The 20150-nt window shown below is 48.1% G+C and overlaps 1 protein-coding gene across 1 annotated transcript in view; it reads right to left on the bottom strand.

Annotated features, from left to right (window-relative positions):
• Positions 1-1942: 1942 nt before the first annotated feature.
• GRIN2B (glutamate ionotropic receptor NMDA type subunit 2B) overlaps positions 1943-20150 on the bottom strand; it is a 377702-nt gene continuing 359494 nt past the window's right edge. Inside the window, exons 11-14 of the mRNA XM_032473100.1 lie at positions 13512-13672; positions 11518-11705; positions 8759-8997; positions 1943-6148 (exon numbers count right to left, since the gene is read on the bottom strand). Of these exons, the coding sequence (XP_032328991.1) occupies positions 4292-6148; positions 8759-8997; positions 11518-11705; positions 13512-13672 (2445 nt within the window). The 3' untranslated portion in view covers positions 1943-4291. The remainder of the gene's footprint in view (positions 6149-8758; positions 8998-11517; positions 11706-13511; positions 13673-20150) is intronic.

The following is a 20150-nucleotide window of genomic DNA, read 5'->3' as shown; positions in this document are numbered from 1 at the left end:
CCCCAGTTCTTAAATGAGATGTGCAGGTGACCAGCACACTGCGTTTTGGGAACACAGTTTCTTCACCTCCCATGCAGAGAATTCATCCTCGGGCAACTCCTGATGGCCACGGAAGGCTGGGTGGGCAATGCTCGCTTAATTTTAAAGACGACTCCCATTTTATCACGTTACACATGCGTTTTGGCACTACTGACACCACCAACATTTAATGGAATCACTTGGGATTTTTTTCCCCCCAATCACAACATGGCTGTGGCCAGTCGAGGGGAACCCACATCAGGGACATTTCCCACGTTCTGGCTGAGGACACACAGGGACATACTCTGAAATGACAAGATCCACTGTACATGCGTCACTCTGAAGGGAGTGCACACTCTTGACTCAGGCAAATTCAAGGGTCAGACTATCTGAGGTTGGTAGAAAGGCTGAGATTGCAGCATGGCCACCAAAAGGAGTGATTCGGGACCACACCCAGCAGCCCACTCCCACAGCTGAAGGGGACGATAGAGGACATGACAGATAGAAAGCGGGGAGTCTGAAGAAAAGTGGAACAGTCAGTGCTCCCAAGGGTCTTTGTGGAATAGACGGGGCTGATGGCTGAATTTATCCTCATGCATTTTCCCGCCTTGTTCTTTTAGAATGAAGTAACATCCAGAACTTGACATTGCTCAGCCTTTCTTTCTTTAAGCTTTCTTGAGCAGGCCATGACTATCTTATTTGGTCTCAATTCAAACATCTAGTTGAAGAGAAGTGACCAATTGGGGCCACAGAGGGGTTGAGAAAAATGAAATTATCCAGCTGACAGCTTTTGATGATGGGAGGATAGGAAAAAAAATGTAGTATCTTGGCTAAATGGATTTGGAAATTTCCTCCTGCGGTAAAGAGAGAGAGAGAGAGAGAGAGAGGCTGCTGCCCTTCACAAAGCCAAGAGTCCAGTGAAAGAGATTCTATTTGTCTGGTTAACCCAAGGTCAGGTTATGAATACCTGGCTTGAGGCAAATAGCACCTTCCTGATGGCAGAAGCGAGGACAAGGCAAATACAAGGTCACTACTGGCACCCTCCCTCCCTGACTCGCCCTTCCGTCTCTAAGACCAGTTTCTGTGAACTTTCTAAGAGAATCATCTGGCCACTGAGTTTTGAGCAGATCTGGTACTCTTTTCTGGAAAAGCATGCAAATTTGCAAGACATGTAGCCAGTGCTACCTCCCGGTAACCTGGTATCACATGCTTCAAAAAGGGAGACAGTGAATTCTCTGGGTGTGCTTGTGGTGCTGATTGCAAAGGAGGGGAGGGGGTCAGGGAGACAGGGTGGGAGCTCAGGTACAAGGGAAAAAGAGACACGTGACTGAGATGCTGGTTAAACATCAGAGGAAGCTGAGGGGAGATTTCTCAAGACTGAGCTTCCTGAAACCTCTTAGCCACATCAAGAGTGAGAGAAAGGATGATTTGACTTCAATTCTGGTTTAAGCCCTTTGGGGAACCTTTCCTACCCTAGATGCTGACAGGGAAATATGGCGCCACCAGCTTGACTTTGCACAGATGCTGGTGACCTGTGGTCCGCTCTGGAAGACCGGAGCTGGGCTGGGGTTTGCGTGGAGCCAAAGGGGACCCGATGCCAAGCCCAGGCTGATGGGCATGAATATGTCTCACAGGCCAGTGAGGAGACTGGTGAGGCGGGAGGCACGGACACATACTTTCCCTGACTTGGTCACCACAGTGGCCTCCGTTCCCTTTCATTTCTCTCCAGACACCCTGCAGCCAAAGCCATACGAAACGGTTCCCCCGAATGGAAAATGAAAACCCAGAACCGAAACGCTTCTTCCCCCTTCATTCCCATCCCCACCCCACTCCCTCCAGCCCAACACCCTGAATACTCACAAGAGAACACTGTATCTATACAAAATCAATTAGAAAACAAAATATTTACATGAAATAAACACCAGCTTGATTTCTGTCACCGGCGGAGATGACAGCGCCCCCTTTGTTCTAGATTGCTGTTCGCTAGGTTAGTTGGTTTGGTTTTTATTTGAAAGGGGTGAGGTAAGAGGAGGAGTGAGGGGAGGAGCCCCTGACCCGCAAGAGTCAGGGTGAAGAATGTTCTATGGCCCTTCGCCTTCTTCCTCCTGGAGACTCATGCCCACTGTCCTCGCTCTCAGTCATTCCTTGAATCTAAGGTAAAGCACTCCGTGCTCCTCTCTCCAGATCTGGGAGAGGTTCAGCCCCTTGCCCCCAGGTTCATTCTAGAAAGAAAACAAAACTTTACAAGGCCTTCGGTTGGCTGGAAAATTAAAGATACTGAGGTAAAAATCAAGGAGGAGGGCAGGGACGGCAGTCAGGGGGAGGGTGAGGGAGGGCGGTGCGTCGGGGCGGGGTGACTCGAAGAAACATGGCAGCTTCCTTCCAGAGGAGGATGAGCACCTTTCTGGTTTATGTGTCCCGTGTGCAACATGGAGGTCCTGCAGTCAGGCTTCCAAACCGACCCTTTGGCTCTTTGGCTGCCACCCTGGGTGAGGGGAGGATGGCGGAGCAGTGGATCTGACCCACAGAACACGCCTACCCCACGTTTCAGGACTGGCAGTGACAAATATTCATCACCCTTCTCAAGTTTCCAACTTTTAGTGAAGGGGGCGTCGCGTCTGCCAGTACCCTCATCCCTGGAGTTCTGTATGTGTGTGTGTGTGTGTGTGTATATATATATATAAATATATTTATTCATGAATGATACAATCTGGGAGGGAAAGGAGGTGTAAGGAGGCTTTGCAGGAAGGTGGAGGGGCTTCTACAGAGAGTGTCCACACTGGGTTCAAGGTCACCTTCTCAGGGAGCCAGACCCAATGGGGTAGTGGGGGAACTCCCTCCCTGCCTCCCTTTCCCTTTCCCTTTCCAAGCCTCTTCCCCTCCCTCCACACTTCCTGAGCGGTACTCATGGAACAAGCTCACTCCTCCTCACTGTCTGTTCCATATCGACCGTGACCAGTTTGGGGGAGACAAGCCTGCTCTCCCAGCTCCAGGTTAAGTAAGAAGGGATCAAAGCACTAAAAACATCCCCCTCTCTCACTTACCCCACCACAGACGACCCCCCTATCCTTCAAAGCCTTGCTTAGCTCCTCCCCCATCAGTGGCCAGCCAAGGGTCTAAGAAGCTCAAAGGAGCCCTACAGAATCTTCTGCTCCCACGTGTGGGCCAAGGAATCATGGCTGCTTTCATTTCCCTTTAGCCTTCCTGAAAAGTTCTTGGCCAAAACTGGTTGAAAGGATTGGCAACTGGGAAGGAATTATTGTTGTACCTTGCTTCAGTAGGGTTGTCACCCACGCTTTTGTTTAGACCTCGGCAACTTCTCCAGCAAGAACTTCCATTCTCCTCATGCAGGAAGGGTGAAGTGGAGAGACAGCCTAAATTCTGGTAACACAGACCATCTCTGTTTGTATATAAGCCAAAATCAGCACGTTGCTAATGGATATTGAAAGAAACAGCATTATGAGTCAAGGGTGCCTTCTCCACATGACTTGGCCCCCGACTCGGCCCCCGACTCCAGGTGTGTATGTACCTCACGTGTGTGCAAGTGTACACGGACACAAATGCACACACAATCCCTTTTCCCTCGCCTCCAATGCACCCGGTAACACTGCTATGGTGTACTTTTCACCGTCAGTCAATGACTTTCACTCTAATGCACCACCACTAAGTCTCGAGGAGTTGAAGCAAACATCTTTTTGGCTTATATATAAACACACATGGCCGCCCACCCTCTGCCTGGCGCAGGATCCCCAAACAGACGCCATCTCAGCAACGAGAATTTAGCAAAAGCCTCTTTTCATTCTCAAGCGGTATGCTAAATGATCTTATTTGGATGCTTCTGCTTTCTCACCTAAACATAAAGATCAGTTTGGGAAAAGCTATCCTGCGCTCCTGTGGCCTCCTTCCGCTTCTCCACGCTGCACTCGAAGTGGGTGGCAGAGTCCTTCCGCGCCAAGGGAAGCTCGCGTGCGGCCACTTCTCCACTTTGCCCTCGCCCGCCCAGCGAGCCCTCCGCATCCTCTGGCGGGAACTGGGAAGGGGAATGATGGACAGACGGGGAGGGAGGAGGGGACCGGAAAGGGAGCAGAGGTGGTGCTGGACACCCAGGTCGCCCTCAGAAGGAATCGGAACTCCAGGATCCCATAACGAAATTAAAACGACAAGAAAGGAGCCAATGGGAACCAAGTGCACCCCCGTCACCCTCCGTGACATGCGCACCACACGCCCACAGCCCGACCCTCCCGTACCCACCTTCGCCTCTCTCTTCCCTCACTCAGACATCAGACTCAATACTAGAAAGTTTCTCATACACATGCCCATTGCTGGAGCCATTGAAAGCCCTGGGGTTTTTGTTGTTAGGCACACAGGGGTTGGACTGGTTCCCTATACAGATGTCTTTCTGGAAACGGCCTGGCACAGCCCCGTGCAGGGCCGAGACCACCGGCTTGTTGGTGACCAGGGCACGGAAGTCCGGCCTGGCCTTCGGCGCCCCCGCCACCGTGGGCTGCCTGAAGAAGTAGGATTTGCTGCCGTGGAGCAAGCACTGGTCGTCCCCGAAAGTGGGGATGAAAGGGTTCTGCGTGACCCGGTCGGGGTAGAGCGACTTGCTGAGCATGTAGCCGCCGCTGGAGTTGCTGTGGTGGGGGTGTCCCGCCGCGGGCGCCGCCGCCTTGCCGTTGCCAAACGAGCTCTCGCCGGCTGGCATCTCAAACATGTGGGCGTAGGGGCTCCCGTCCAGGAAGCGGCCCTTGTCTTTCAGGCTGACGCTGCGCGGGGCCAGGGCGGCCTCCTCCTTCTGCAGGTCCACGAAGGTGTCGTAGGAGTGCTGCCGCCGCAGCTTGTTCCGGGTCTTCTTCTGGGCCTTGGAGTTGGTCGGGCTCTGCGGGTACTTGCCGGCGGGGGCGCCCGACGTCACGGCCGCCGGCGCGGCCGGCTGGTCCAGCTCCTGCAGGGAGTTGTCCTCGCTGATGTCGTATAGGTTGCCCGCCTTCTTGCACGCCTCGCAGCGAATGCACGCCTGCCGGCCCGAGTTCTGCCCCGCCACCGTCGCCGAGTAGTTGTGCAGCTTGGAGGGGCAGCTGCGGCAGAAGTTGCCCCCGGAGCGCTCCTCCCAGTCCACGTTGGTCAGGTTCTTCTCCCAGGGCGCCGGGACCCCGCCGACCACGCCGTGCTTGTCGCCCGTCCCGTGTTTGAGGTGCGACCTGTTGGTGCAGGGCCCGCCGCCGCCCACCGAGTCGCGCTTGAAGTCGTCGCCGCGCTCCTTGTAGATGTCGGTCAGGTCCACGTGCTCCCAGTGCGGCGAGTTCTCCTTGGGGCGGAACTGGTCCAGGTAGAAGTCCCGGAGCCCCTCCTTGTCGCGGAAGTAGCGCTTGTGGTCGGGGGAGCGGGGCGGCCGGCGGCGGTAGGCCAGCTCGATCTCGTCGAACTCGCGGCGGGACTTGGCCGAGGCCGGCCGCTTCTTCAGGCTGTCCTTGTACTGCTGCTTCCGCCTCTTGGCCGCGTTGCCCTCGATGTTCCCGTAGGTGACGGTGTGCGTGGAGATGTCGGACACGTCGGAGCGGATCAGGTCGTCGTGGCCACCGTAGCGGTCGCTCTTGAAGGAGAACTTGCCGTACAGGTCGCCCAGCTGGCTGTGCTTGGAGGCGGGGAGGCCGATGTCCAGGGGCTTCTTGCTGACGGGCCGCGGCTGCGTGGAGAAGGGCGGGTTGTCGCAGTCGTAGAGGCCGTCGATGGAGCTGGCGCTGCCGATGCTGTGGGGCCGGTGGTGGTGGTGGTAGTGGTCCTGGTACACGTTGCTGTCCTTCAGCTGCAGGTTGCCGAAGGTCCTCTCCACCTCGCTGATGTAGTCGCTGAAGAGGTTCTCCTCGCAGGGCGGGTTGTTGTAGGACTTGCAGTCGGAGTGAGTGAAGCTGCGGCGGTGCTCGGAGATGTCGTAGACGGACGACTCGCGGCGGATGAAGTCCAGGGCGCTCTGCGGGGAGCCGTTCACGCCCGACAGGTTGGCCATGTTCTTGGCCGTGCGGAGCAGACGCAGGATGTTGGAGTGTGTGTTGTTCATGGTGGCGGTGGGGGAATTCATCACAGATTGGCGCTCCTCGATGGCCACGCCGTGGATGCAGCTGTAGATACCCTGGAGAGCGGAAGGGACGGGTTAGGTCTCCAGCCAGGCCAAAGCGACCATGAGAGCACCGCCCCACCCCTACCCCCCACTAACTGCCTAAGTGGAGGGGAAAAGTCAGGGAAAACATGAAAAGGATGATCTTATACACTCACAGAAACATGTGGCCAGACGCATGCCGGCTTTACCCCCTGCATTTAGCAAGTCCCACACCATGAGCCAGCGCCCAGCTACCCGAGAAGGGGCAAGGCTAGACTAAGTGACCTGAACAGATGGATTGGAATCGCAAGACACGGCATTCTTGCCCTAACTCTGCTACTGACTTGCATTGATTTTCCTTTCTATGCCGACTTTTTTGCATCTATTTTTTAAATTGAAGTACAGTTGATTTACAATGTTGTGTTAGTTTCTGGTGTAGATTCAAAAGTCAGTGATTCAATTAAACATACACATACTTTTTCACATTCTTTTTCATTATAGGTTATTATCAGATATTGAATGTAGTTCCCTGTGCGATACAGTAGGGCCTTGTTGTTTATCTATTTAATACACAGTAGTAAGTATCTGCTCATCCCAAACTCCTAATTTATTCTTCCTTCCCTTTCCCTTTGGTAACCATAAGTTTGTTTTCTACATCTGTCTCTTTGTTTTGTAAATAAGTTCATTTGTATCATTTTTTTAAAGCATCTTAAAAATGAAAGCAAAAAATATGGTTAGCCTCCTGGAAATCAACAGCCATGCTCTGCAGATGTGGGGCAGTTCTGCCCTGCCCGACCCCCTGGTCCGGCAGGAAAGCGCTGGGGAGCCTAGGAGCTCACAACTACCACTCGTCTCCAGCTCTGACAAACTTTGAGCAGCTTTCAGGATTTTGGTCATCAAATCACAGCTGAACAATTCTCTTTTTGAGCCAAGCCTGAACTGACTTCACAGAGAGAATTGGGAAGGCCCCGGGTCAGAGAAGGGTTTTTCTCCTGCTGTGCCCTACACCTTGAGAGGGAAGACCTGGGACTGATATCAAGTGCTAAACAGGAAGAAAGAATTCCCTTGCTGAATTCTCTCGTTTATTCTCAGTTTAGCTCCTGGTTTCCTCCTTATACTTTCTCACTCACTTACTCTTATCATAAATAATTAATATCTTAACAAATCAGTATTGATCGAGAACTTCCTGTGTGCAGCTCCTGGTATAGAGCCTTGAAGAGCACCATCCAGCAGAGGGAAGGGGTTGGGCTCAAGTCTATACCCATATCTTGCTCCCTGCCTTGAAAGGTGGACACATTTGGAACTGTCCTCCCTGGCAAGGGAAGGTATTTGGAGACGAAGTTCTTTGAACCGTGTCTTTAAGACAAGGAGGAATTAATTTGGAAAGGGGATCTCCGGTTAGAGGGGGAGAGGAGGAGAGAAGATCTGATAGCAGCTACATGGGAAAGGATGGTTTGGATGAGATGAGCCTCACTGTTGAGAGATCTTTGAGAAGAGGTTACTCTTCTTTCTTTCTCAGGCCTCCTTGCTAACCCTTCTTGATTATGGCAGAGAGAAAATGCATTTTCCCTCTACAGACCCACTGGTGATGCCACGGGGCTGTGCATGGGATTTCCATTCCAGGCCACCAGCTCCCCTTGCTGCTGCCATCACCCTCCCTGGGACCTTGGGAAGGGCCACATGGTGTGACAACGTGGCTCAGGGGCTGCAAGTTCCGTCCTCCTGCTCCCAGGTACCTGAATGGCCTGAATCAACTCACAGGCAGAGAGGGCATTTTTCTGTGTCTCTAATATACTATGGGAAAATGATCAAAAGATGGGACAATTTAATGAGTACTCCATTTTCTTACATAACTCCATTAGAGACAAAGTTGCTTATAACTGAAGCCTGGATCTCTATTCCAAAAGGACATCTAAGTTCACCACTCATGAATGTGTCCTATCACTTTATTAACAAAATCTAAAGTAGTCTGCTTTAAAAAAAAAAACAAAACAACTCTTCCCTGCGATCTTCTGTTCATACTCAAAACTGTGTTCTGAATCTCACTTTGGACCAGCCACGTAGAAGAGAACTAAATGAAGAATGACTTGAGTTATACTCTTGCTCCAATTAAGGAAGTTTTTGGAATGTAAATTTCTTACAGGTCAGGACTTCTTACTGCAGGTTCTGTTCAGCTCTTTAACTCCCCAAATTAACCCATGGTTAGAACACAGAGGGGAACAGTGAAACTACCAACAATATACCTTTGTATGTCAGAATAACAGAGAGACATTTCACAATTTAAATAGAAACGCAATTTTTAAAAAGGATTAAATGATTAATCCAGCCTATATGGAATTAATGGATGGTGATGAAAGGCATTTGGGAAAAGGCCAAATGTTTCATTTTGATGGATCTGCCAGTTCTTGTTGAGAACCAAATGCCCAAAAGCCCACATGGAAAGCTGTTTCTTGAAGGAAAAACAGCATCACCTATTTTTTTCAGCCACTTGAAATTATGTTACCCAAGCCCCCGGGGAAGCGTACATGATGTGGTTCGGCAGCTTAAGGCTGGGGTGAGTGCCCTCCTGGGTCTCTCTGCCCTGCACAGCGCTAGGCTGAGCCGTCCTTCCCAAGCTCCGGGCACCTAAATCAGAGCACTTACTCTGCTGATGGAGAAGACCATGCCAGGCTTGCCGGAGCAGACGCCCATAAAGCAGTGCCGGAACTGCCAGTAGAAAAGGTGCTCGCAGATGAAGGTGATGAGGCTGAGGGCCATGGCCGCCCCCAGCATGTAGAAGACGCCCGCCATGTTGTCAATGTCCAGCTGGCTGCTCATCACCTCGTTCTTCTCGTTGTGGCAGATCCCTGTGAGCCACAGAGCTTCCAGCTCCTCCATCTCCCCTGGGGCCGGGCCAGAAGAACAGGCAGAGAGAGGAGAGTGGGGAGGAGTAGAGAGAGAGAGAGCAAGCGCAGGGTTGCGGAAAAGAGAGAAAAACATGAGAGAGAAAGAGAAAAGGAGACATAAAGAAAGAAAACCAACAGAGAAAGTTAGTACTTTTATTAATACCATTATACAGTCATCTGTCAATATGTTCAACAAGTATTTGGTGAAGACGTAGTGCAGGTGCTACAGGTGATGCAAAGATGGGAGACATTACCTCTGTACCCCACTAGCTACCCAGTGTAAACTGGTGTATAAATGATCAGTATGACCAGCTATATGCAGGTAACAAGAGTTCGAATTGGGGAGAGTAATTTTGTAGAGGGGACGGCCAGTGGGTTTTCATGAAGGAGGTTGGACTTGGAGGTGGGCGTGGTGAATGGGTGAATTTTAATTTATATTGTATGAAAAGGCACTCCAGGCAGCAGAAATAGCAAGTTCAAGGGGAAGAAGGTGGGAAAACCCAAGGCTTATTTGGGAAAGGCACACAGAACAATTCCAACAATGTCAGCAGCAAAAGGAGCTGAATAAAAAGGGTTGGTGCAAGACTGCTGAGAGTTTGAATATCAGACTAAGTGAGCACTTTGCACTTTATTTTGTAGACAGCAAGGAACAACATAACCAAACAGGTGATTCAGAAAATTGCTCTCAAAAATGGTGCAAAGTAGATTGGGGTGGGGGGTGTAGAGACAGAGATCAGCAGAGAGACTGACTGATTCCCTAGACCGCTGAGACTCACGGATCTCTTGCTGTAGAGGAAAATATAAATATTCACAGGCAAAGGGAGTAAGCTTGAATAAAACGAAGCCACCAGATTTGGCCCTGCCTCCTTTTAACGCTGCTTAAGGAAGCTTTGTTTAATTCAAGTCATGCCAGGTGATAACCTTGATCCACTTCACTGGATACTGAGAATGAGAAAAGTAGAAATCTGGGACAAAAGGAAAATGAAACAAGCCACGTGCCTGAGAATGCATCTCATTTGAGAGAAGCAAAAGTCTGAAAATCTCATGAAGAAAACTGCCTGTTTCCATCATTTCAGTTTGGTTCTAAATGTGACCTTTGCACAAGCTGCCCGGAGCTCTGGCAACTTCTGCAAGTTGGCGCGACTGCTGCTCTTCCGGGTGGACAGAGGTCCCCTTACTGCCTTTAAGTAATAGCGACATTACAGTGACAGAAGCTCTTACACCAGAATGGCTTGTTAGCCCTTCACCTATAACCCTCCTCTTTCCAGTGTTAATCAAGTCACTTCTTACTCATTTCCTTGATCAAACTATGATTTTCCTAACTAGTGGCACCAGTGACGTCGCCCGGAGCCTGGCAGTCTGGCCGTGTCCCTCCACCTCTTATTTCATTCCTAAGAGCAAAGTCTCTGCAGAGGTGACTGAGAGAACCGCTGGGCTGATGGCCCATGGGGCCACAGGGAGTCCGGCTGCTCACCCAGAGCTGGATTAGCTTCTATGAGACTAACAGGAGGAGGAGGTATTTAGACAGTGAAGTGAGAAGGGGTGCAGAAGGCATGAGTAAGATGAACGAGGAGATGAGATTTTCTCAAAGCAAGCTGTCTACTCAGTCTGCTGCCAGTCACCCTGGGGAGTGCCTCCCAGCATCTGTCTCTGAGGACCCTTGCCCTGCTCCCTACCTCTTCCAGCTGGAAGAGCAAGATGGGGGAAGGAAGACTGATCTCAGCCGCACGTGCATTTCTCTCCCTTTCTCGGGGCACGTCGAGAGCAGAGACCTTTCCAAAGATTGTTTGGAAAATCTAAAACCAGCCTCTTTTACACTGTCCCTGAAGACTGGATCATAGCTTGCAATCCTGAAACGTACCTCCCTGACCAGCTACTTTAATCCTCTTCCCCAAGTTTCATCCTGTTATGGGTTGAATTGTGACCCCTTCCCACTCCTATGTTGAAGTCCTAAGTCCCAGCACCTTGAAAGGTGACTTTATGTGGAAGTAGGGTAAACACAGGTGTAACCAGTTGGGACGAGGGCCCCTGGAGTAGGGTGGGCTCCTAATCCAACGTAACTGGCGTCCTTTCTAGGGGGGAAATCAGACAGAGACACGTCCCGAGGGGGCACATGCACACTAGGAGAAGGCCGTGTGAACACGAAGGCAGAGGGGGGTGACGAGTCTGCAGGGCGAGGAGTGCTAAGGAGGGCCAGCAAGCCGCCGTGAGCTGGGGGAGGCATGGAACGGATTCTCCCTCGAGGCCCTCAGAAGGAACCAGTGTCGACACTTTGATCTTGGACTTCTGGTCTCCAGAACTAGGAGACAAATTTCTGTTTACATTGCTTAGTTTGTGGCACTTTGTTATGGAAGCTTTAGGGAGCTAGTAAGTATCCCCCAGATTCCCTATGAAACTGTGAAATGCTTTTCCGGAAATGCTGGACATGCAGAGGTTAGAGGGATGGGGGAGGAAGGAGGCTTGGTGTTTTGGACTGGTCATCGCAAGGCCAGATGAGGTACTTTCCCTTTAACTCACCATCTCCAAAGAGCTGCAGGATAGCAAGGTCCACCTGGCGCTTCCACCCAGAATCCTTTTGGATGGCAATGCCATAACCCGTGGACGCAAAGACCTTCCCACTGCCAATGGTCACCAGCTTGCAGCCTTCGTCTCTGCCCGCCATGTAGTTCAGCACTGCGGCATCGTAGATGAAGGCGTCCAGTTTCCTGTGCAAGACAGAGGCAAACCAACCAAGTCCAGTGGAGGAATTTTAGTACAAAACTACCTATGGGGCTGTTACTAGGAAGCTGCAGGCTTCCAGCAGAGAACGTGAATGTGGGGAGAATTGGTTCAAAGTAAGGCTCAAGTTGGAACTCAGCCAGGATCTAAAGCCTAAATCCCAGGCTGTTCTTTATGTGATTTCAGGTTGAAAGGAGGAGTTCTTTTCCTCCCACTGGGAATGATGAGAATGTAAGTTGGGCCTGAAGCCAACTCATAAGCTGTGTCTGAAAAGGAGAAGGAGTAAAAAGGAATCAATAAAAATAATAACAGAAATAATGAAAAGTAACCATCACAATGATGATAACAAATGGCATGGGTTTAGATAACATTTTTCATTTCTCAGTTCATGCCAGCCTGGAGTGGGGGTAAGTGTGGGTGTGTGTGTTGCACTGGATGTGCAATGCTATTTTTGTGGTCAGAAAAGCTTCAATATTCTTTTTTGCACAAGGAAAGAAATGAGTCTTCGTGGTGGTGGCAGCACAGGCTTCTCAACAGCAAATATGTGAAACTACAAGCCAATGTAACATATAGGAGAATTCAGATGTCTCAAGTTCCCAAACGTATGAGCATCTCATTTTACACACTGTGCTCTGCAAGGAAGGAATAGGCAGGAATAGGCAGGGAAAGTCAGGGAGGCAGAGGTCAGTATGTAAAACCAACACTGAAACACATCAAAGGTAGGGGAAGAAAATCAGATATATTTGTGTAGGTAATGCAGAGGTCTGCAAGAAAGAAAGGCAGGCACCCATCCCCTTTGCTTTTACAAGTGAAGTCAGCTTTGCTCCTCCTTAAGAAAAAAGAAGCCCTTCCTGGCATGTTAAGACACAGACCATTTCTCAAAAGGCTTGTGAGTGTCCTTCATAATAGCATACACCAAAAAGCCAAAGCTCTGATAGGACTGAGAACTGTGGTTGTACCAGGGGCCAGACTACCCAGAGTGATCCTACCCCCAAGCTCAACTCCCGTCTCCTGAAATCTGCTGTGACTTCGTGGTGATAAGACGGAGTCTAACAGCATTTAAGTAAACATGCATCTGGGTGACTCTTCCAGAACCAGAGCCACCAGGGGGTCTAAGTGCTGCTCGTTACCACACAGCACAGGAAATCAGCTACCAGACCTCACGGCTCCCAAATCCCAGCAACCATCAAGCTCATTGTCTGTCTGATTCCACAGCTGTGGCTGCTGAAGGCCAAATGAATGAAGGAACCAAGCGTGGCTCAGATGACACAAGCCAACATATTTGCGGTTCCTTTTAAAGGACAGATCCTTCCCAGAGTACCGAGCTGGAGAGAAGAATGCCAACAAAAGCCGGAACTGGAGATAGGGTCAACACATTCTTACTGTGGCTGTTTAAAACCTTTTATCCATGTCATCATTTATTTCTGCCTTGTCCATGAGACACCAAAATCATCATTCTTAGCTTTTGGTCATCAGGTCTTTATTTCGTATGCAATGCATGAACCTGAGCCTTGAGTCTCCCCCTTGACTCTTGCATCTATTTCATGCTTGTTTCATGGTTGCATTAATATGTAACTTGTTAAAAATACACAGAAGTAAATAATAGCATAGGGCTCTTTGTGCACCGGCCTGAGTTATACTGCCAGGTTAAACCACCTGGACACCCCTTAAGAGCCAATGCAGTCGTCTTTGCTTTACCTTTGTATGCACCCAAGCATGGCACATCTGTTCCATGTGTGTTTAATAAGTGTGAGAAACACATCAAAGATTCTGAGCCCGGAAGCAGTTCTTACCCTGTTTTCAGGGAGAGCAATGCATCGTCCACACCCCTCTGGTTGAACTTTCCCATGTAGGCGTGCATCTCTGCGTAGTTATTGCGAATATTCCTCTCTGTGCTGCCATTGGGCACGGTGCCGAAGCGGAAAGGGGGTGAGAAGTCATTAGGTCTCTGGAACTGGAGACAGAGAGAGACACACACACACAGAGGGAAAATGCTTCAGAAAATGCGAAGTGGTATTAAGTTAGCATTAGGGGATTTACAATGGAAGAGACCCAACAACAGTTCCTCAAATACATTAGCCCTCACTCAGGAGCGGTGACTGCTATCTAGAAGTCAACTCCAATTCAACTCAGTTTAACCCATACTGCCCAAAGCTTTCGATCTGCCCAACTCTGACTTGAATCTCTAACCCTTCTGTGTTCCATTTACACACACTGCACAAAACCAGCAACAATGGGAACGTGCTGTTAGCTGAACTGCAGTGGACTGGTTACCTTTATTTCTGATAATTGCATAATATCTGCTTCCAGGCCTCTTCACTGCACTATTAAGTCTACAGGACCTTAGTGAGGTAAGCTACATCGTACATCATTTGTTGGGTAGCAAATATGTTCTGCTAAGAAATTTTCTCTTGACCTTCCTTGATGTTTTAAAAGCCCATATTTATTCTACATGAGCTGTAGGATAAATTGTAAAATCAAATGCAATTTAAATTATGTTCCTTCTCTGGCTTAAGAACTGAGAGTGGGCCTCCAGTGTCTAGCATAAGAAAGTGAAATTTCTTGGATTTTTCACCCTTATGACATCAGCTTTATTTCTGGCTCTTGTCCTGCAATGAGAATGTCTGTATGTTGCTTCCTGAACAAATAATTTGTTCATTTGTATCTTCATGGCCTCAGATAGTCTGTCCTCTCAGCATGAACTCACCTTTCTCCCTGGGCCAATTTATGTCCTCACGTCAAATGTAACTCAAAGCAATTTCTTCAGGATGCCTTCTACGATTTCTTCCTTCCATCAAGTCTAACCACCAAGAGTGACCCATCAGTTCTTGGTGTTCTTGGCTTAGATCATTGCAATTAATACTACAAATTCAGTTACTTTCTAAAGGAGCTGGCTAAGTTCTAAGAGCTAGTCTCTGATTAGTCATTAAGCTCTAGGTTGAGACAGATGAGGATTGAAGGCCAGCTCTGCCGCTAACTACTCTGTGGCCCTGGACAAGTAACATGAGCTCTCTGTGCACCACTTCCTCATATGTAATAAAGAGCTGATGATGTCTACTTTTCAACACTGATGTGTGTATTAAATGGTACGATGCACAGGAAGTGTGGGGCATAGCATTTTGCACACTAAGTGCTCAATAGACTCCTTATATTAAGTTCATGTCTATTGTCTGCATTCCCTAGTGATCTTCATACTCAACACATTTCTCATTCTATGAGAACAGCAATGATCAGATAGAATATGAGCACAGTATGTGGTCATATGTGCTATGCCTTGATATAGGAAAGATGCTGTAGGTATTTAAAGGCCACCTGGTTTCAATACTATACCATTTACTTTGGAGAGACATTTGAAAAATCTAACCTGCCAACTCAGGAATACTCTGAACCTCTGGAGTTGTCTGGGCTTAGAGCCATTCTGCTTTCTCCTTCCCTTGACCTGAGACACTCAAGAGCTTCTCAAAATATGGGGACTTCATGGACCACAAAATGTTGCAGCACCACAAACCAATAAAGGCTGTCTTCATTGCTCATAGTTAAAAGCAGGGTCATGCATGTGGTGTTAGGCAATTTGAGATACATCAAAAGACCACTACTTTATGGCTTACCATAGTGATTTTTGCCATAACGAGTTTTTGTTTAATTATTTTTAAAGGGGTTGTGATTTTTTTAGTGAATAAAGACACAACAAAAGAGTCAAAAGAATTTTAGAGTTAGAGGAAGCATTCGCAGTTAACTAGTCCAAACCTTTAATTTTACAAATGAAGACAGGACCCCAAAGGACAAGTAATTTGCTCAAGGTCACACAGTGGCTTGATGGCTAACATTATCAAGAATCAATGGCCTTAATTAATAGTACTCCTCACTGTCCCCAGCAGATGACAAGTTTAAAGTAAACAGGGGTAGGTTTTATTGGAAGAGACAGAATGCTATGCATCGAACTTACAGAACACATTATAACACTTCAGATGTTTTGAAAAAAAGGTATCCTCCACTCCCAATCACAAGTAGCAGTATAACGAAATAAGCTCCCTTAATCCATAACCCTGCATTTTGCTAGGATGGACAACTGACACTCACAGTGACCAAGGTACTCTTGGGCCCAACGTCCTTCCTGAAACATCAGTGAAAGTGGAAATCATGACCAGTACAAAGCTGGTATAAGTTTTTATACTCTATTTTTCTTGAAAATTGGTGATCCACGTATGTCAGATAACAACTGTTTCTGATTAACAAAACTGAACACGGTGCCCAGAGTGCCTCGCTTCCTGATGAGGCGAGATTATGGAACGTTTCTGTGCTACTCTTTATGAACTTTAAATTCTAAATTATCTTTAGAGTTCTAGCTGCTGTTTTATAGTTATATCCTTGTTTTATAACTACATTCTAATTGTTCATATTTAGATTTTATAGTTTCATAACTATATCCTTGTTTTATAACTATATTGTAATAAATAAAAACCAGAGAAATAATAAAGGACCCAGAATAGCCATGACAGTCTTGAGAAAGAAAAACAAAGTTGAAGGACTTGTACTGTCTGACTTTAAGCCTTATTATAAAACTGTAGTAGTCATGACAGTGGGACATTAGCAAAGAGAGAGTAAAGAGATCATGGGGACAGAATCGAGTGTCCCCAGTTGACCAACGCATTTATGGTGCAAAGGCAGTTCAGTGGAGATAGGACAGTCTTCAACAAATTGTGTCAGAACACTCAGATATCCATATGTAAAAAAAGAACTTCATTCCACACCTCAAAGATGCACAGAAATGAACACAAGGTAGATCATATACCTAAATAAAAATCTTAAAATTGTAACATTTCCGGGAGAAAATGTAAGAGAAAGCCTTTGTCACCTTGAGTTAGACAAAGGTTTCTTAGATACGATAGCAAAGCACAATACAGAAAAAAGGAGATAAATTGGATTTGATTAAAATTAAGAACTCTTTGAAAGACACAATTAAGAACTCTTTGAAAGACACAATTAAGATCATGAAAAGACAAGCCACCAGCAGGGTAAACAAATCTGAGAATAAATTAAAGCTATAAAAAAACCAAAGGAATTAAATAATAACATAGCAAGACTCTTAAATAGTTAAAGCATCTTCCGTAAGAAAACGGAGAACTCAGCCAACCCTAGAAGAACGGAGGGCACTGTCCTGTGGGAAGCACTGATTGTGGAGGCAGACAATTTGGATTTGAACTTCAGCTCTTTCTCTTGACCAACTGTGTGAATATGGGCAAGTTATCTAAATTCACGGAGCCCCATTTTCTGAAAGTAGTATTTTTAATTAATATTAAGATAATATCTAGGATTACTCAACACAGTATCTGGCACCCGGTTGAGTCTCAAAATGATTAACTCCTTCCACGAGGATGAAGTTCTAATATCTGAAACTGTCCTCTGTTAGACAATGTTCCCTAAGATGGAAAACTCTTGTTCCTTACACTTGGCCAGTCTGGGGACCGAAAAGGTGAGGGCATCACCCCAGAATCAGCCAAAGCAGAAGCAGAAGCGAGACTGCCTTTTCCTTGGAAAATTCTTGTCCCAGCTTGATGAAGCTGAAATAAAACCTAGCTTTTAAAAAAACTGTCATTGGAATTTGAATTTTACCTAAAATTCATGGCCATAGAGAACTGTGTTTAGTGAAGCCTGCGAGGAAGAAGGAAAAGATAATCTTGCAAATATCACCTTGACGGTTCCAATAAATGCCCTGTGATAAAACCTGTCCCGAGCCAGGGAGGCGTTACGCGGCACTTGTTTAACCTGAATGGCAGTCAGTGCTCTCTGGGGTTGGGGGAAGGAAGAACATTTAGTACTGTCGAGAACCGGGGCCCCTAAAACCCTTAGAACAGGGATGACCCTGAGAAACAGTATTTTTTTTAAATAATGGAAAAAAAAAAAAAACCAATACACGAAGGAGACCAGCACTGGATTAAAAAGATCCATCTGATCTTAAAATAGGGAATTTTATCTGACATTCCTTAGTTACCTTTGGTCATTATAGACCTTCCTCATCATCTTTTTCCAGAGTTATCCAGATGGGATTATAAAAAACCACAGATAGGAAAATAGAAACAAAGAAAGGAAGGAACTTTGAAGGTCAGTCCCATTTCACAGATGAGGAAACTGAAACCCTGAAGAGACCAAGTAGGCTGTTCAAGGCCACGTGGTGTCGGAGGAGGATGAGCCAAGGCTTGACCCCTGGGAGCTGAGCCTTCCCACCGCGGCTCAGCATCAGCTGCCTGGTCCTCCTCCTGCTCCCCGGGGACAGAGCCACGCGCTGTAAGTGGGGCCGCCTGGAGGGAGTGCCCTTCCCATCCTGGAATATCCCACGCTAACTCAGACTCCCCCTCGGGATCCTACATGGGCCTTCGGGCCATCACAGCAAGACGCTCCTGCACAGGGCAAAACGGTGCCAGGATTTAAGAGAACTGTAATCTCACTTGATCCTCCTGGAGGGCCGTGGGGAAGCAGAATTGAGCCTTCAGAGCTGCTCAGATCATCACCTCAGCTCCTGTCTTAATGACCTCAAAGTGAATTGGTCTTAGCACCCAGGCAAGGAGCAGCGTGCGGGAGGCCAGGGGGAAAGGCCCTGCTCCCGCCTCCCCACGATGGGACCAGGGGGCCCTGGGGCTGTGCTGGCGGCGCCTTCCCAGTAGAGAGCCTCTCACATGGCCTGCTGCAGACAGAAAGGGAAAGGGGAAGACGCCGGGGAAGTGGGGATCTGGTCCATTTTACTTTATTTATTAAACAAATATATAAACGGATTCTGCTATGTGTAAGGAGTTATTAACTTATTGACAGAAGCCACTCATGTTCAACACCTATGTATGTGCTGGGACTAAGTTACATGATCTCCTTCAAGGATAATGGTTAAAATGCATCCATTCATCTGACGAATATTTGCTGAGCATCAATTAGTGCAGAGGACTGTACTGGGAACAGAAGATGCAACGATGAAGACGTTAATTTACACATGTCAGAAAGTCAGAGAGATAAACATTCAATTTTTCATTCCTTTACTTGTTCATTCATTCATTTGCTCATTCATTTATTGCTTCATTCATACAGACATCGGCACGTATTTATAGGCATCCATCACGTGTAAACTGATATTCCGGGTGTGAGGGATCAGTGTTACAGAAGAACCTGCCTTCAAGGAGTTCACATTGTAAAGAAGAGGGATGCAGATTATGAGCTGGGTTTTTTTTTTGTTTGTTTTTTGTTTTTTTGTTTTTCTGTAGTGCCCTAATGTACAGTCCCAATTTCTTTGCCAGTCCTTGCATAAGACGTGAGGTCTGCGATCCCCCCCACCGATTCTGGCCTGGCCTTGTGACTTGCTTGACTAATAGGATGAGCAGAAGTAACATTCTGGGACTTGCGAGGCTAGGCTATAAGGAGACTTGCAGTTTCCACCTGGGCCTCGTCCAACCTCGCTCCCAGGGGAACAGTCCACTCTAAAAAGTCCTCCCACCTGCGGCCTCCATGTGCCTCTGCCTGCAGTCCCAGCTGAGCCTGGCCTGGCACCCACTCCAGCCAGGGCACCAGGCAACCCTGTCCACATATCTGACCCACAAACTAGAGAGATATAATGAAATGGCTCTCACTTTAAGCCACTAGGATGCTGGGGTAGGTAGCTGTGCAGCAAGTGATAACTGGCACATGGATGATTTCAAATAGTGAAAATGAAGGGCTCTGGGGAAATTGAAACAGCTATTATCTAGGATAAAGAGTGACTGGCATGAGAACAAGTTTAGACCGGCTGTACTGAGAAGGCCTCTCTGAGAAGGTGGCACCTGAACAAATTGCTGGATGACGAGAAGGAACCTGGCAAAGATCAGGGGAACATTTATCAGGTCCAGGGAACAGCAAAGGCCTGCCAAGGAGGCAAACTTGGTGTGGCTGGGGGTGTGGGTGCAGTGTGCCCACGTGGCAGTGGAGCCAGGGGCAGAGGGCGGGGTCCTAAACAGCATTACGGACGCTGCAGCTTGGGGGTGAGGAGTTGAAGGAAGAGTTTCCTATTAGGATGAGTGGAGCAAAGGGGTTTCCAGATAGATACAACAGTTTGTGCAAAGGCACAGGACAGTAAGAGCGGCTGGGCAGGACCGGCGAGCACGAGCAGTTGGTCACGGCCAGAGCCTGGCAGGTGCGGCTGCGCTAACTGGGGTAACAGGGCTGAGGAGGGAGGCAGGGCCCGGGTCACAGAGGGAGCTGAGTTCTGCACCAAGGAGTTCAGGGTTTATGCTCTAAGGGAAAAGAAAGAGCAGAGCCTCTGGAGCCAAATTGCCTGAGCTCAGATCCCAGCTCTGCCTCTTGAGAGCTGTGTGACCTGGAGCAACTCACTTAACTTCTCTGTGCCCCAGTTTCCACATTTGTACAATGGGGGCTTATAAGGATACCTACCTCACCAGGCTTCTTAGTATTCAACT

The sequence above is a fragment of the Camelus ferus genome, chromosome 34 (assembly GCF_009834535.1).
Source record: "Camelus ferus isolate YT-003-E chromosome 34, BCGSAC_Cfer_1.0, whole genome shotgun sequence".
In the NCBI taxonomy this organism is placed as follows: Eukaryota; Metazoa; Chordata; class Mammalia; order Artiodactyla; family Camelidae; genus Camelus; species Camelus ferus.
Note: the sequence above shows the minus strand (reverse complement) of the source record. Positions and strands in the feature narration are given on the sequence as shown.